General features: G+C 52.7%; 1 protein-coding gene across 4 annotated transcripts in view; it reads left to right on the top strand.

Annotated features, from left to right (window-relative positions):
- Positions 1–16,806, top strand: part of ZFAT (zinc finger and AT-hook domain containing) — a 167,521-nt gene extending 150,715 nt beyond the window's left edge. For 3 of the 4 annotated variants that reach the window (XM_024741220.1, XM_024741218.1, XM_024741219.1), the window contains one exon: positions 15,334–16,806. In XM_024741220.1, the coding sequence (XP_024596988.1) occupies positions 15,334–15,573 (240 nt within the window). In that variant the 3' untranslated portion in view covers positions 15,574–16,806. Of the gene's footprint in view, positions 1–3,655; positions 4,000–15,333 lie in introns of those variants that run through there. The other variant, XM_024741222.1, reaches the window with a different exon arrangement.
- Positions 16,807–17,427: the final 621 nt, after the last annotated feature.

Here is a 17,427-nt window from a genome sequence, read left to right as displayed (position 1 = left end):
ACAAAAAACAAACCCCAAAGCAGAAGTTCTGGCTTTGTCAAAAGCAACCCACCTCTCCTGGCTGCTTCCCCACGCCCTTTGTCACCTTCGGGCAGGTCCCCTGTGTTGGCTGGCACTGGAGGGTGAAGTCAGGACACGCCAGCCTGGAGGAGAGAACTCGCCAGCCTCCCTGACAGGCTGAGCACACAGTGCCAGTCTGAGAGGCACTTTCGGTAGCAGGTCTCACTGGAAGACGTATGTCGGTTGGCAGCCAACACTGGAATTGCTGTTTGTTATTTGCAGTTCATTATTTTTGCGAGGAAACGCAATCCACTCCTGTGGCTGACCACGTACCTCAGTTGCCTGTTTGCAAGGAAACTCGGGTCCAGCCTGTCCTGTTCTTCATTGAAGGCCCTGAGTAATGTGGTCCCTGGAAACTCTTTCACACTGTCCGTCCTTACAGGGGCATCTGGTTGGGAGAAGCCGCTCTGCAGAGGGGACCTCTCACGTGCAGCCTCTGGCTTGGGGGGAGCCTCGCTCCTGTGGTCCACCCGGAAGGGGAGCCCGGGATGGGCCTCCTGCCCCTCTGGGGGTGGATGTTGAACATCTCATAAGATTTGTGGCAAAAGAATGGGGAGGGGGATCTGGAACGTGATTCGTGGGAGGGTGCAAAATCTATTTTCATTACTATTTAAAAACAATCTCTCCATTCCATGAATTTGATCATTTAACTACACAGCAGAAGACCTGACAAGAATCACGTCCAAGCGGGATACTCTTGTAGTCCTTTGAAGATCATAGGAGATGTTGGCCGCCCGCATTGCTGTAAAGTGGGACTGAGCTGAGATCTCCCCCCTTGTCCTGCCACAGACAGGATCGGGTGAAGCCTCCCTGTTCTGTCATCCCTTTAAGCTCCAGTAGTCGGTGAGTTAACGGGATGTCTTTTTCTCGTTCCTGCAGAGGCTCTGTTGGACTCCTACAGTTAAACAGTCCTCTCGCTGACTCTACCGAAGGCATGGAGGTTACAGGAGAGCCACCCGTTCTTTTCCCTCTGCTCACCTCTCTCGCTCAGAACCTCATTTGTCCTCAGATCGCTTGCCTGTGAGTGTGGCAGTGACACATAATTGTGACGTTACAATCGCTGATTTTTATTCTTTTCCTCATGACGAAACCCCAGCATCTTCATTGTCTCGTTTATTTATTCCACTTTCCCATGATGGTGGCTCTGCCATCGTTGTGGTTCATCTAAGGATTCTTCCCCAGAAGATTAAGGATACATGTATAATGTTAAAAGAACTGATAGTAACTGCAGCTTCTGTCCTCTGGACGTAACTGCTGGTGTTTTCTATCCGTCCTCAGCATGTGATGGGAATGGCACGCCCCCTTCGCCCTCACTGGCTCCGTGGTGTAATTACAGTCATGAGGGATTCATGCCTTTGGAAGGCCCATGCGGGGGAGCCCCATGTCTTTTGTAGGTGATCAAATCCGATGCATATTGCAGGGCTGAGGGTATAGGCGTCCCCCGTGCTTCCTGACCCTCAGATGATCTAATTCTGGATTCTCTCTTAGTGGTAGAGATGCCTGCAATCCAGACAGACATCTTTTATCTTTTAATTCCCAGTCCTTTTGATTGCTATATGAATATGGAAGTCTCACTGACTCCTCTCTCTGTTTTTCCCTCTTATCCCACCCCTTCCTGTGAGACCCCGTTTTCAACTGCATATTTTGGTTAGTGAGGTTTGACTCCTGCCTAAAGAACTTCGCGGTACAATTTATTTGATCCTGGGGCCCTGCCAGCCTTAATTATATCAAACTTCTAATGACACACACAGGTGGCCTCTTCAAATATTTGCATACTTCACATTCCTTACAGAGCGTTTGTCCCGCAGTTGCTGAGCGGTGACCTTCAGCATATAGGTCGAGACAGTTCCCGCAGGGTCTGGGCGATGGGTTCCTCTCCCCTGTCACTTAACGCCAGCTTTTGTCCTTTGTGAGCTTTCTTTAATTCTCCCTTAGCCATTTGAATCTTTTCTTTTTCTCTCTTAAATAAAACTTCCTTCAGAGAGTTCTGTTCCTGATATGATTTCTGATGGCTGATACTCAAAACTACTGCCTTTCATAGCTATTTTATGACTTGCTGAGCCCCTTTACTCCATAGCAGTGACTGAAAATTCCATTTCTTTGTGAAATTTTAAAAGTGAAAGTACATTCCATGATATATCTGTGGCCATATGGGAAATTGTCTGAAAAAATAGAGAATAAAGGTTTTTTCCCTATCCCATTCTGACACTCTTTTTCATATAGAACATCTTTAGCTGACCTGAAGATCTCAGTTATTGAACTTTGCTTCTCTTTCCCTTTTTCTATGACCCAATTTTCCCATTACGCCCCAAGAAGCTGCAGCTCGGTTGGTGCAACTTGCAGAATCCCACTTTACTTGAGTTTTAATACTGCCGTGCTTGTTACTGTTTGCTCGGGAGCCCATTTCCTGGTCCACGTCCTTGGCCAGGGCAGGTGGGTTTTATTTGCTTCCTCCCCTCTCTGCAGCTTCCCCTTGCTGGCTGACATCGCTCAGTCTGCTTGAGACTGGGGGCAAAGGCAGGGCTGTGATGGCCCTGGTCAGAGAAGCCAGAACTGTAGTCACCATCCGAAGGGCTCTGGTCCAGCCTTCCTTGGGTTCGGCCCAGGGCAGTGCTGCCGCAGGCTGGCTCTTGCGCTTCTCTCCCCCTGGGGCGGTAGCCTCCATGCTAGCCACAGGCGTTCCCCTAAGCAGGACTCTTAGTGTCCTGCGGTGTGGACTCCACACCTCTTCCCCGCCCCCCCTCCATCCAGTTTCCCCATCTAGTAAATACACGCACTCCACTCCAGCTGCCGGGGGTCTGTCTTCCCTCCTCTGCCTCTCTCAGCCCCACATCTGATCCATCAGCAAGTTTTCTCCCTGCTGTGGGCGCTCCCTTCACCATGCACCTTAAATCACCCCTCTGGCCCAGGCTGCCGCCTCCAGCAAGCCCTGACTATGGAAAACGCAGTCCCCAGGTGGGCAGCCTCAGCACAGGGGGCTGGTTAGAAATGCAGAACGTCTGGCTCCCCCTCAGACTTGCTGGATCGAACTCTGCATCGCAACGTCATCCCTGGTCACAGGCCTCGCTCTTCACCTGGCTCCTACCATCTCTCCTGCTGCTCTAAGATGCAGTTTTCAGACAAAGCGATCTTTTCAAAATGTAAATCAGATCCCGGCATCCCTCCCTGAAAACCCTCCAGTAACTTGAAAGTCTCCGGTAAACTGGGACAGGACCTCGCCCTGGCCTCCCAGTCCCGCAGCAGCCGGCCTCCCGCGGCATCTCCTCGCTCTGGCTGCACTGGCCCACCGGGCTGCTCTGTGCCCACCTCCAGGCCTCCGCGCCGGCTGCGCCTCGTGGCCCAGGCGCTCCTTCCTCCCCTCAGCGGGGCTGACTCCTGGTCCAGGGCTCGGCCCTCTCAGGTCCTGTCGGGCCCGTCCTCCAGAACCGCCCTGTGTTGGGAGATGTTACAGTGGAGTTGAGCCGGGGGATGGGCCAGGGGGGCCTGATCCAGTGCCCTGAGCCCTTGAAGGCAGGGCACTGCCTCACCTGGGGGCAGGCATCAGTGCGATTAGAAGCTGGAGGATTTGTGTTTTGAGCCACTGCCTTTATGGTAGTTTTACAGGTGGTGATAGAAAGCGAACATGGTGACGGACCGCGTGGACAGAGAAGCGCCCCGTTGTTAACAGCTACGTGCCTGCGTCACCCGCCCTAGCCGCTCTGGTGCACCTGCAGCCCGGAGACCTCAGGGGGCTTCCTGCTTCTCCAGGAGCCCCAAGTCCACCCCCCTGAGTAACCAGAGAAGTGGGTGGAGGCGTGGCCGTCCAGCACAAGAAGACTGCTCTGCCCCTTCCACGGAAAAGCAGAGGCTCAGAGAGGGAGCCCCACTGTGGGCCTGTCATGGACAGTGGCCTGGATCTGAGACTCTAGGCCGGACCACCCGGTCCGGTTGTGGCCCTGCCTCCCCAGTCGGGAAGTAGGAAGAGGATGTTTACAGAGGGGCTGGCCCTGGGCAGGGAGCCGAAGCTCGCCTCCCGTCTGTCTAGGTCGTGGGGAGAATGGGGGGTGGTGGGTAGGAGTCAGTTCTCAGAGACTCTACCACCAGCCATATCTTAGTTAGCTGGTTTACCCACCGACCTTTTCTCCCCAGCAAGTTGGAGGAGGTCTGTAGCACTTAGCTCAGGGCCAGGCACATTATAAAGGCCTCACGAGCATTCAGAAGCACCGCTGGGGCATCAGACTCGGGAAGCCGAGCCGGGTGGGCTGGGGCTGCCCTCGTTGGGACCCAGCTGAGCAGCCTGGTGGTTTCCAGCTGCTGTGGGTGCCCCGCCTGGGGAGCCTCAGGCCTCTGAGACAGGGGCCCTCCCTGGATGAACAGCGCACGGGGGTCTCCCGAGAAGCCCATGTCGGGGGTCGCCCCGGGCCAAGTCACAGTGCGTGGAGGAGGACACAGCTCGGGGCCAGACGGCCTGGGTGTGACCCCGCGTCTGTCACTTCACAGTGTATGACTAGGGACAAAGCACTTCTCCTCTTTGAACTTCTGTTTTCTCATCTGTAAAGTGGGAAAATAATAGAACCTACCCCATGGGGCTAATGTACGGGTTATGCATAATTATGCAAATGAAGCAGTTGGCAGGGAGCCTGCCGCTGCTTAGGTCTAATCTTAGCTCCTGTCATAGGAGTGACATAGCTCCTTAACCCCTGTCTGAGCTCACTGAGTTGCTCATAGAATTCAGCCATGACTGTTTTGCTTCTGGAAGCTTCTGCTCAGCAAGCAGGTACTGATGCAGCCGTCCAGGCCCTGTGCTCAGCGGTAGGAGTCCCAGGGTGGATGCAACACTGCCTCCTTCATAGGAGAGTCTGTTGCTTGGTCCAGGCAGGTGGTTGCATTATGTAAACTGCCGTGTTTGTGGCTGGAGACAGTTTGACCCCTTACCACGTGCAGCTGTCATGACATTCTGGGTCATTCCCTGGAGAAGGCCCTCGAGGAGGCTGATTTGGAAGAGCTGGAGCTGAGTGGCATCATGCAACCGCTTGGCCACGGTAACGGGCAGTTGGGTGAGGAGCTCTGAGCCAGAAGGGGCACCAGACGTGAGAGCAAGCAAAGGGAGAAGCGCCAGAGAGGGTTGAGGTGGGCAGGTCTCCCTACTCGGAGAGAGAAGTACAAGTAGGAGGGAAACGGGCGAGTGGCTTTGATGAGCAGGAGGCAGCATCCATACGGAGCCTCAGGGCGGGTCTTAGGCTGCTCACGTCAGCGCACAGGGCGGGTGTCAACACTGCGTTGGCCCCAGAGTAAGACCATCGCAGCCCCTTGTTCTGTTCTTAGACCTACTTTGCCACTGATGAACTTACCTGGGTGGGTTTGAGGGGCGATTGAAGTGGTGTATGTTTTGTTATGATAAACATTCTTTAAACAGAATGTGGATGTGCTCCATTACTGGGAATTTAGCCTGCCTTTCTCCCTTGGGTGAGGGCAGCGGCTTGGAGGTCCAGGGAGGAACAGGGTGCGTCCTGCCAGCTCCATGTCCTTGCCCATGGGGTCTTGTGGAGGCTGCCCGTCACCTGTGTAAAAGGACAGGGAGAGGAACTGCTAGAGGAGACAGTTTGTTAAATCGGGGGGAGAAGAGTCTGCACCAGCTGAGGAGAGAAGCCCGTACCTCCCCAGCACAGAGCGGGTGGCAGAGGGAGGGGGTCCACTGCCGCATGTCTCCATGGAGCACCTGCCCGTCAGGTTGGGGGGGGCGGGGTCTGGTGAGCATCAAGAGGGTGGAGGCCTTTTGTCCTGAGCGCGTGCAGAGAGAGATGGTCGCCAACTGCCGTGCAGGGGAGTTCAGTGAAGCCCTGCCTCACCCCGGGAGTGGCCCATCTGTGCACAGGCTACCGGGCAGAGGTGAGGCTTTTGGAGAAGCATGGCCCCCTGGGCCGGGTGCTTGACAGGGGTGCAGAGCCCACGCAGTGCGTGGTACTAAGTGGAATTCAGTGTAGTGTGCTGAAAGGTCACCAGTGTGCAGCATTATGCATGAGAGACCTGTCTAAATATCAAGATATTCAGAGGCGGTCAGAAGCTACCTCCTGCCTCCTTCCCTGTCGCTGTGAATATGCTCTGTTTGAGCTCGGTTTGAAAAGATCTCCTGGGGCAGACATCAGAAGAATTCAAGTCAGGCATGTGTGGAGTGCCTGCTATAAACCACGTGCGGTGTGGACATCGTCTGGGAGTGGCTGTGCTAATCGTGCACGCCGAGGGGCAGTGGGGAGGCGGGACTGGTGGGGACAGCGCCCCTGGAGGGGATGACACCGCTAGCAGTTGTGAGCACCACACACTGCTTACCACTCACCTTGCGCCAGGCCCCGGGCGGCCCACCATCTCTTATTCTCACATGTGCTGAGACAGACCACGCTGCACTTCCCATCGTACCACCACTTACAAGAGAAGGAGGGATTGTTCTTTCCTCAGTCACGTGGTTATCGAGATCACACTCACCTGTGCTTGGACTCCTGAGAAACACAGGGTGTCCTGGCTGTGCACACCCTCTTTTCGCTGCTAAACTCAGCTGCCTACCGAGTTGGTTTGGCCAATGGGCAAGCCTTTCCATCCTCATCCTATGGTGGGCTTGGGGCCAGTAGGAGGCACCTCTCTTCCCGTTTCCAGGCCCCACTGTCACAGCAAAGAGAGTGGGATCTGTCTGCCCCCTGCAGGCCAGGACCCCATGGACAAGGCCGCCCTGTGCAGGGGGCTCCCGGGTGCTCTGGGGCCTCAGCATGGGGTGGCCGAGTGTCAGCCAGCTGGACCCTGCAGCGTCTCTGAGAGCCAGGGCACACACGTGGGGACTGGCAGGGACTGTTTTTAGTGAGCTGTCTTTACAACTCGGGCTTTGGACTGTTTATGGGATCTACAGAAAAGAAAATGTCTGCTGTCTCCTTACAATCAAGAGAGAAATAGGGTGGAGGGGAGGCATTATGACGTCTCCTCACGAAAGATGCCTTGCCTGACGCGGGCATGCATCACAGCCCCCTCCTCACTTCCTGTACATTCTTTCTTTTTTTTTTTTATAACACTTTAAATCTTCATTGATGTATGGAATGGTTTCTTCCTGCCTATGAATATCTTTTGGTATTTCCAAAAGTTTCTCGCACATAATATTTACCCCTTTTCTCGGGTACCATATCTATGTGTACTGTTTTAGAGTTGGGAATTTATGATGCTTTTTTATAAACCACATTCGTTTAAGATAGTATTTACCATTTCCCTTTGTTTCCGACATATGCAATGCCACACCTGACCTAGGGTCGTGACAGTAAATGTGCTTGCTTATTAACCTTGTGAAATGGGTCTGCAGTCCCCGTTTGAGAATGCTAGAGGAACCTCTTGTTTGGTTGCAATTAGAGCAGTGAGTGAAACCCTAACTGCTGTAAAAAGTAAGGTTCCTTCCCCAGAGCTTCAACACACATAGCGGAGTATTTCACATGAAGGGACTGACTGCAGTGTTCTTTTTTTTTTTAATTTAATTTAATTTAATTTTTTATACAGCAGGTTCTTATTAGTCGTCCATTTTACACACATCAGTGTATACATGTCAATCCCAACCTCCCAGTTCATCACACCCCCACCCCCTTACTGCTTTCCCCCCTTGGTGTCCATGTGTTTGTTGTCTACATCTGTGTCTCAATTTCTGCCCTGCAAACTAGTTCATCTGTACCATTTTTCTAGATTTCACATATATGCATTAATATAGATACTTGTTTTTCCCTTTCTGACTTAACTTCACTCTGTATGACAGTCTCTAGGTCCATCCACGTCTCTACAAATGACCCAATTTCGTTCCTTTTTATGGCTGAGTAATATTCCATTGTATATATGTACCACACCTTCTTTATCCATTCATCTGTTGATAGGCATTTAGGTTGCTTCCATGACCTGGCTATTGTAAATAGAGCTGCAGTGAACATTGGGGTGCATGTGTCTTTTTGAATTATGGTTTTCTCTTGATAGATGCCCAGTAGTGGGATTGCTGGATCATATGGTAATTCTATTTTTAGTTTTTTAAGGAACCTCCATACTGTTGTCCATAGTGGCTGTATCAGTTTACATTCCCACCAACAGTGCAAGAGGGTTCCCTTTTCTCCACACCCTCTCCAGCATTTGTTGTTTGTAGATTTTCTGATGATGCCCATTCTAACTGGTGTGAGGTGATACCTCATTGTAGTTTTCATTTCCGTTTCTCTCATAATTAGTGATGCTGAGCATCTTTTTTGAGTGGAGTCTCTGTTTCCCCCAGTCCTGTCAAAGTCCTGCAATCAAATCCCAATGGCCTTCAAAGTCTGATTCTCTAGGAATTCCTCCTCCCGTTGCTGGACCTCCAGATTGGGAAGCCTGACATGGGGCTCAGAACCTTCACTCCGGTAGGTGGACTCCTGTGGTCTAAGCGTTCTCCAGTCTGTGAGTCGCCCACCCAGCAGTTATGGGATTTGATTTTACTGTGATTGCGCCCCTCCTACCGTCTCACTGCAGCTTCTCCTTTGTCTTTGGACGTGGGGTATCTTTTTTGGTGAGTTCCAGTGTCTTCCTGTCGATGACTGTTCAGCAGTTAGCTGTGATTCCGGCACTCTCACAAGAGGGAGTGAGTGCACATCCTTCTACTCCACCATCTTCTTTGCAATGCTCTTTTTTTCTCTTTTTGTTTGTGCATGGGCTAGTGTCACTTGCTCGTAGGGTGCAGCATGCAGAGGCCTCGTGCAGACCTTTAGACCACTGTTGCTCCTGAGAAATGGCGGCAGGGCCACCTCAGCTCGGCGGGCCATGCAAGACACTGCCAGGTGTTCTTTTTCATTCTTGTCTGGTTGTAGTGTTTGGATTTTTGTCTGCAGCCCTCTAATTCTTACCGTATCATAGAGGCCGAGAATTTCCACAGTGGAAGGGACCTTAGAAAATGTTCACATTCTTCTGATTATTGGAAATGCTACCGTGTTCAAGACCGGGGCATCTCCTTCAGGAAACCACCCCTGACCACTGCCCACTCTGCCCACCCTGGGGGTCCAGGAGAAGTGTCCTGTCTGCCCCCTCCACTAGTCTGCAAGCCCTTTCAGGATGGGGGCATGGGGGGCGCACAGTTCTGTTTCCAGCTTCCAGCAGAGTGTCTGACACATTAAATTCTCCTTAGAACAGGAGGCTGAGAGGGCATCTGAAGTACATGGGGACTCAGCATATGACAGATGAGAGCCAGAGGCTTGTCAGGTGGCTTATTCAGTAAATGGCTGACCATTCAGAGTTGTCCATACAGAGGCCACGGTCTGTCTGTCTTGCAGCACAGGTGCTAATGTAACCGCACATCCCTGCTGCAGCCACGATAGCACCTTTCCTGGCCAGCAGACCATTGCAAGCACTGGTCCTTCAGATCTGCTTCTGATTTTAAAGCTTGTCTTCTGTCCCTCTTCTGGTGTGTCACTCGCTCTGGGCCTGGTAACTTTTGCCTGCCTGCCTGCTGGACGTTATCATCCGGTGATGCTCCGTAGGGCCTGATCACACGTGAGGACCCCGGCAAGGAGCGCTTACGCTGCAAGCTCTCTTCAAAATCAGACCTTGTCCCTTAGAAAACCGGCCTCGCTCCAGTGTCTGCATCCACCTTCCGCAGGGTTTGCTGCGTTCACTCTGCATAGTAACTTTCATTCCTGCCGGTACAGGAGGAAACGCTGACTTGGGACCTCTTGCCTCGTCTTCTCTCGTGGTGCAGGCTGCGTGCCCACCCTCTTCTCACCTCCCCCTGATGCGCTACTCTTGAGAGTTTAGTTTCTCCACAGCTTTTCAAAGTGCCTGCTCTGTGCCCAGCACGGCGCTGAGAACCATCCTGTGCTTTTGAAGGAAAATGTTTTCTCGGCCAAAACACCTTGTGGCTTTTGGAAGAAGCAATTCTGCGCCTTCCTTCTTCTTCTTTTTTCCTTTCTTGCTTTTTGCCTCATTTTCCCCAATTATTAAAGGACTGTATTATTTTAAAAATTTAGGTGACAGAAAAAAGAGAAGAGGGGCTCATGGTTGTACAGCACATAGACGCCCACGAGGAGTGCCGACCCCCCTCTGGTGTGGGTGTGGAGCCTGATGCCATCTGTTCAGGAGGTACAGGCTAGGCCCTTCCTCATGCCAGGCCACATCACAGGTGCTGGAATAAAGTGGCCAAAACACAGCCCAGGTTCCTGCTTTCGTGAAGCTCGCGATGATGAGCAGGTAGATGAACAGGTGATGTGACTCCCAGAGGCGACAGTGCAGTGAAGGAACGAGGGCAGGAGAGGCGGGAGTGTGCCCGAGGCTGCTGCTGCTGCTAACGGGGTGGCTCTGGGAAGTCCTGTTGGACGCGGTGACAATGGAGCGGGAGCCCAAAGGGAGTGAGGGAGGGGCTCCGAGCAGGGCAGCCACGCTGGGGGAGGACCCAGGAGGCCAGGAGGGCACTGGGCATGGGGCAGCAGCTCCGGCCAGGCAGGGTCTGGCCGGGCACGGATGCCCAAGGGGCTGTGCTCAGTGAGGGGACACACAGTGTGGCACGTAGGGTTGTGTGCTGCCCTCTTCACTCATTCACACATAAGCCTTTTCTCACTTATCGCAGAGCCTGTAGGGCATGAGGGAGGTGCTGAGCATCTACGTCTTAGATGACAGGGCCCTGTCTGTGTATTTGGGAGGCGGTGCAGCGGAGCAGAGGTGTGCAGACTGGGGCACAAGCGACCCCACCCACATCCCAACTGTCCCTTAGCCGCCGTCATCTCCGTGGAGGAGATGGGGTCTCGGTGGGAAGCTGCTCTCCCACGAGTACAGAGCCCAGCAGAGTACCCTGGTCTGTTAGAGATCTGGTCTAGATTCTGGAACACTTGAGGTAGGCAGAGCTGCAGAACTCAGAGGCTGACTTAGTGAATAATTTGCACAGTCCTGTAGGTTAAGGTTTTCCATTAAGCTGTCTGTGCTGCCGTTAATTCAGCTGGAAGATGTGTTAGGTACAGCACTTGGGGAAGATGGAGCACCCATCTCGGGGATAATGACACTGTGAAGCCAGATTATTTCTACCGTGGAGAACAATTGTAAGCCTGTGCTAGTAGATTAAACTGCTAGAGTGATGGTTTTGAACAAAGAAAATGGTCGAGAGCTATACAGCCAGCCATAGACTGATTGGGGTGGGTAAAGAGTAATAATTCAACCCTGTTGATCTATGGCATGTAATCCCTTTAGTCGCTGCCACACTACAGCAGCTGAGGAAGGTCCCTGGACCTGAGGTCACCCAGACTAACGTCCACATTTTGCTACTTTCCAGCTGTTTGACCTTAGATGAGTCACCAGACATTAGAGGTTTCATTCAGAGATGCACAAGCCACGAGATGCTGTGTGCAAATGATTGGGATGAGGCCGGGAGAGTGTCCACTGGGTTTCACGGGGACAGGGAAGGAATGCCATGGTTTGCAGAAACACAAAGCCAAACAACAAACAGAGTGGGAATCATGTAACAGGTAGAGTGCGGGAAGTGGGAGGAGGGGCTTGCTCTGCAGGGGGCCTCCGTGCCTCCCTCTGTAACGCAGCCCTCCACCGCCCCTGGCTCCTGTTTCTTCAGCCGTACGTGAAGCGGGGCCTCTCCGGGGCCGGCGGAGCTGCTCACGCTAGCTCGTGAGAACGTAAACTTGTGGTGAGTTAGGCTTTGGACGCCCCGCCTGTTACAGCTGTGTCATCTGGAGGGCCACTCTTCGCAGGACTTCTGTGAACTGGACATTTATCTTTGTCTTCGTCACTCTGTCTGCTGAATTAAGCCCAATGGACCGTGTTTGGAAAGTTTATTTTACTCTTATAATTAGCAGTGAGTGAATTTAACTGGTAATTCCGGTGGACAAATCCCTAGAGCTGAAAATTGGAAAAAAAAATGGAGAAAGGATTATGTTAAATAGACTTAATATGTAGAAAAGGTAATATGGGCAAATAAATGTAGCTGTTTAGAGGGAGAGACAGATGATGCTGTCTCCTCTTCCCATGTTAGGCGAGTTGCGGTTCAGGGGCTGCCGCGGATTGGGTGAAGCAGGGCCCTTCCTGGGAAGCCGCCAGTGTCTTCCTTTGTAAAAGCAAGTCTCAGTCTCTCAGCTGGTGAGCGAGGTTCTTCAGGATGCGGTTGTGAACTTCATTTCAGGCCTCACCCGCCCCCGCTCCCCAGCACCGCCTCTCCTGTGACTCATGCACTTTGGACAGACACACAGCCCCTGGGAGCCTCCCCTGTGTAGACACACTCGAGGTCTGGGGTCCCTTGCTCAGCTAGGAGCAAAGCCTCAGTGCAGACGAGGGGCCCGTAGGAGACGCAGGATGGGGATGTAGGAGTCCTCCGGGCTTTGAGGGAGGGCACGAGAAGCGTGATGGGGAAGCCTGGAATCGGAGGGTTGTGGAAGCAGCGAAGAGGGCGTCTCAGTGAGTAAAGCTGAGGTTGGCTCAGCAGTGTCAGACAGCAAAGGACTGTGTGGAGAGGTGAGGATGGAACTCTGCCAAGTGGGTTTGGTGGCTGGGAGGTGGCGGTGGCCCTGGTGGGACTGTGGGCACATGCCTGCCCTTTGCCGCCTTCCCTCAGCCTGCCATGCCTTTTCCCACCATCTGCAGACAGCGCCTTCCACGGAGTGGCCCCGGGCCCTGATGTGACAGAGTTAGCATGTAATTGCCCTTATTTCGAGCACGGTGGCCTCATGTTGGTTTCTGCCCTTCTTCCACATCTGTGGGCAGTGGCCACGCCTCAGTCGTCCTGGGACCTCCTGGGACGGCTCCTGGGTGTGTGTCCACCCCGCTGCCATGGGAACAGGAGCTGCAGCCTTTGCTCATCAAAGCCCTGGGCCTGGCAGGGATCTCTTTGTCCGGGGCAGTAGTGTCAGCCCTTGTCAGTACTCAGCCATCGAGGCGCTAGAGTTGTCCAAGAGGAGAGTGAAATCTTAGGCTGGATGTCTTCCTCATTTTAGGCTTCATTTCTGTTGATGGCAATCACTGTGTGTGAACGACAGTGCCAGGAGGGTATCTCAAAGCTCGTGTATTGGTTGATCTCACCCTTTTTCTTTGTCACCATTGTGTCATCTGTTTACCTGAAGTGCATCAGCTTGTTTTGCGCACCTGAGGCTGGGACCCCAGCATAAATCACCCATGCCGCCTGACTTCTTTCTTCATGTAGAATTTACTGACAGTTAAGAGGAAAGCATTTGTTGAGTATTCCTTCCCCCTTTCCCACCCTTCTGTCAGGTACCTTCTTTCAAAGTGAAATAAATCAATATTTACTTATAAAGTCTCGGTTCACAGTACATTTTCCCATTTAAATGAAATTGAAACAAACAGTAAAAGAAGAAGAAGAAGAAAAAGGCCTCCATCTACTGCAGAAAAACAGCTCAGGCTAAATGGATTAATACTTTCCACTCAGGGTATCTCTCTAGCTTCTGGTAAATTCCGTCAGTCCAAGTTAAAGGTTCCTTGCAATCAGTAACTTTGTGTGGAGCCCACCCCAGAGGTGCCTCGTCCATTTTCTTCTCTGCATTAAACATGACCCCGTCTGACACAGCCCTTCCTGCTGTCAGGGAATGACACAGGCACAGGGCCGAGGGAGACCCCTGGAAGCCCCATGGGGCGTTCCCAGAGACGGCGTGGGGTCGTGGCTTGTTACAGAGGGCCAGGCAGGGAGGAGACCGTCCCACGCCAGGCTCCAGCTGGGAAGGGAGTCAGAAGCGTCATGAATGGGAGCTCACGGAGGCCACCTGAGCAAACCCACTGCTTCCAGTCTCTCCTGGGGGTCCTGGGAGTCATTGCTCCTTCTGCCCTCTCTGCCTGGAGTCCCATCCCATGCCTCCTCCGGAGGCTGCCCTGGCACTCTGTCAGAGCATTGCTCGGTTCCTGTGTCTGCCCCGCTAGACTGGTCTTCCGCCATGTGCTGCCTGAGCGCCCATCAGGGCACCTGCACCCAGTGGAGCATCGTTGCACAAATACTGGGTTCTTGCTCCGTGCCAGGCATCCACCCTGCCCACCTGGCTCTGGGAGAAGAGCTGTGCCGGGGCAGTGCCGTCTTAGCCCTCATGGAGCTCAGTCCACTGGGACCTGATAAAATGACAAAGGTTTTGTTGAATGAATGAATAATTGACATGCCGCAGTACCTTAAGAAAACGTTGTTCAGTACACGAATGAAGACACCAAAAGCGCGGTGGTGTTATTAAGCACCCGCTTTGCATACGGAATCTTCTTCAGTTCTCCTAGCCATTCTCTGAAGTGGGCTTTTTCGTCCCTGTTTTACAGATGAGACACCTGAGAGTCATAGGGGAGAGTGGACAAGGCTCACAGCTAAGCCCCGCGAAGTGCAGGTCAAAGTTCTTTCCACCTCGCCTTTCGGACCCCCTGGGGAAGGCCGGTCTCTGTGACATCCCTCCCTACATCTGAGGGCTCTCGTTCCCCAGCTCAGCAAGTCCAGGCCCCTTCACCATCCTCCTGGGCTGGTTTTCTAATCCTTTAGTCATTTTTGCAGCTCTTAGGGTCTCAACACTTTCTAAATCTTTCCCATATTGTTTGTATCATTGCTCTTCTCAAAATCAAAGACAGTTGTAAAACAGACCAGAATGCACAGTCAGGGAGCTGGGGCCTTAGCACCAGCTGGAATTTGGCCTTGTCTGGAATCTGCCTGCTTGGAGCTACGGAGAAAGGCCCGCCCGTAGGAGTGAGCAGGCCCCTCCACTGACAGAGCCCCGGGGCAGCGAGTGCCCATCAGCAGACCCCTCCCGTGGGCTCTGAGGCACTAGTATTGGTGGACGACACCTGGGCAAAACCAGGCGTGCAAGGGCATGTACTCCTGCCTGGTGTGCTGTTGATCTTCTTCATACACAGAGCTGAGCTCCCAGAGTGTGTGGAGAGACAGATAAGCCAGGATAAACTAGTCCCTTTTTTACCACCAAATGGACCAGCTATGAATTTCCAGGAGACCCCGCACCCAGCCCTCTACACGGTTGCAGGAAGTAACTCCTAGAGTGCCTCGGCAACTCCCACGCCTCTGGGAGGCATCACGAGAAGAGCTTGGACTGGGTGTTTGAACTTGGGTTCCACCATTAGCCCCAGCTGGGGCCCCTGACCACGTTCCTTTGCACCGGTGAGCGCCGCTCTCCTCATCTGTAAACCGGGGGTGAGAGCAAGCGTAGAGCATTGCTGAGATGATTCTGTGCAGGAAGGACCAGCTCCTGGAATGTGCCAGATGCTCCATAGGCAGTCGCTGTGATTCTCTTGTCCTGCTGGACCTGGAAGTGGGGCCCGTGTGACCTTTCTCTTGCCCTCCCACAGGTCACGGACGAGGAGCCCAGTTCCAACCACACGGTCATGATCCAGGAGACCCTCCAGCAGGCCTCCGTGGAGCTGGCTGAGCAGCATCACTTGGTGGTGTCCTCTGACGACGTGGAGGGCATTGAGACGGTGACCGTCTACACACAGGGCGGGGAGGCCTCGGAGTTCATCGTCTACGTGCAGGAGGCCGTGCAGCCCGTGCAGGAGCAGGCTGCGGGGCAGCCGGCCCCGGAGCTCTAGAGGACACGCAGTGTGGGACAGCGCCGCGGGGCAGGGCTGCCGGCCCCTGTGCAGCCCCCGGGACAGCCAGGGCGGGGAGGCCCCAGAGTAGTGCTCTCCCAGGCTCTCCTCTGCACTGTCCGCCCTGGCAGCCGCGTGGGGCTCTCCTGGCCCGGCTTCGGGTGGGCGAGGGATCGGCATCACTAGCGACACAGGAGCGCTGCCCCCAGCACAGGCACACGCACCTTCCCCCCGCGTCGTCTGCTTCCAGAAAGACCTGTGCCTCAACTCCCCAAACATGGCCCGTACCGCATAGCCCCTTTGCTTCAGGTGTCGAACAGAGACCCCCACTTCTCCTCAGCGTCTTCCCTGAATCACAGCCTAACTCCTTGACCCCTGTCTGGGTGCTGAATCTTTACCTGGGACTGCTCTGCAGCCTGGTAACCAGGAGACAGCTGTCAGAGAAAGTGACCTTACGGTGTTTGAATCACCTGTGAGAGAAAAGAGGGGAGGGGTTATCTGCACAGTTCTACCCTCCTCAGGCATCAAGGGCGCTTATTATCATGTGAAGTAAGGATGGTTTGACGGCCCTCGGCTCCCATCACAGGTGGCGGTCTCAGCTTACTATCTTGGAATTCTTTTGCTTTTAAAATAAATGCACTTTCTCCTATTCACCTCCTACTCTACGGAGGTGAGTTGGATAGAATAAAAGCATTCTCTGCCTGAGTACTTCTGCTCCTCTGTTAGGTTGGTGGGTTTACCTCTCCCCTTCCCAAGTCAGAATCTGGGATTTGGACCCCACCCAGGACAGCCCCCTCTGGGACCCAGGCCCTCAAAATGTGACAGTGATGCTCGTCCTCCCTCTGAAGTATTAGCCTTGCTTTGGGGCCACTGTTTGAGGTTAACGGTCTTACGCCCCACGTCCTGGCACCTCGCATTGGGTTCGCTGCAGCCCCTTCCCACCTTAGGTGGAGAAGTAAACCGACAGTCAGGAGCCTCCGTGATGCTCTCTAGTCCGACTGCCTTTTAGTCCAGGTGCTCGTGATAAATCCCGTACCTTTTGGCGCCTCTGCCGTGTGACAGCTTTGTGGAGGCACCGAGGCGAATCCTACTGCCCCCTGTCCAGCCCCGGGGTCTCCTGACATCGTCACCCAACATCCAGCTCACTGAGGTCAAGATCTTTTTTCTATCAAATGAAATTTTATTTAATTTATAGTGATTCTAACCAATTGTTTGAATAAACCATCCTTTTAAGTTGTGAAATACCAAGCTATTGCCTCATGGTTTTAGATTTTCACATTTCTAGACTAGACAGTGAAATCCTCTATATTACATAGGACGGTTCACAAAACTATTCACCTGAAACGACGTTTTTGATGCTCTTCGGGCACTAAGAACAGCCAAAACTTTTGATTCAGTAACAAATGAAGAAAAAGCTTGAGAATTATTTTTAATCCTACAATGGTTTGCTGTCCTTTGTTTCCAAGGAAGACATTACTGACCCATTTTCAGTAAAGAATGAACTTTGAGTTATTTCTCTAATAAGGGTGGTGGATTTTTACCAGTCTTGGTAAAGATAAATGGTACAACGAAACGATGGATTTTTTTTCTCTTAATGTTTAGAAGCCTGTGTGTCGTGTTTGTTTGCTTGTTTCTTGACATATAATTGACCTACGACACTACGTTAGTTCCAGGTACACAACATAGTGATGGGATATTTTTATACATTACAAAATGATCACCATAGTAAGTCTAGTTATTGTCCGTCATCATACAAAGTTATTACACAGTTATTGACTGTATTTCTCCATCCTGTACATTTCATCCCTATGACTCATTTGTTTTGTAACTGGAAGTTTGTACCTCTTAATCTCC

The sequence above is a fragment of the Neophocaena asiaeorientalis genome, unplaced genomic scaffold (genome assembly GCF_003031525.2).
Source record: "Neophocaena asiaeorientalis asiaeorientalis breed wild unplaced genomic scaffold, Neophocaena_asiaeorientalis_V1.1 scaffold177, whole genome shotgun sequence".
NCBI classification, from domain to species: domain Eukaryota; kingdom Metazoa; phylum Chordata; class Mammalia; order Artiodactyla; family Phocoenidae; genus Neophocaena; species Neophocaena asiaeorientalis.
This window is presented reverse-complemented; position numbering and strand designations above follow the sequence as displayed.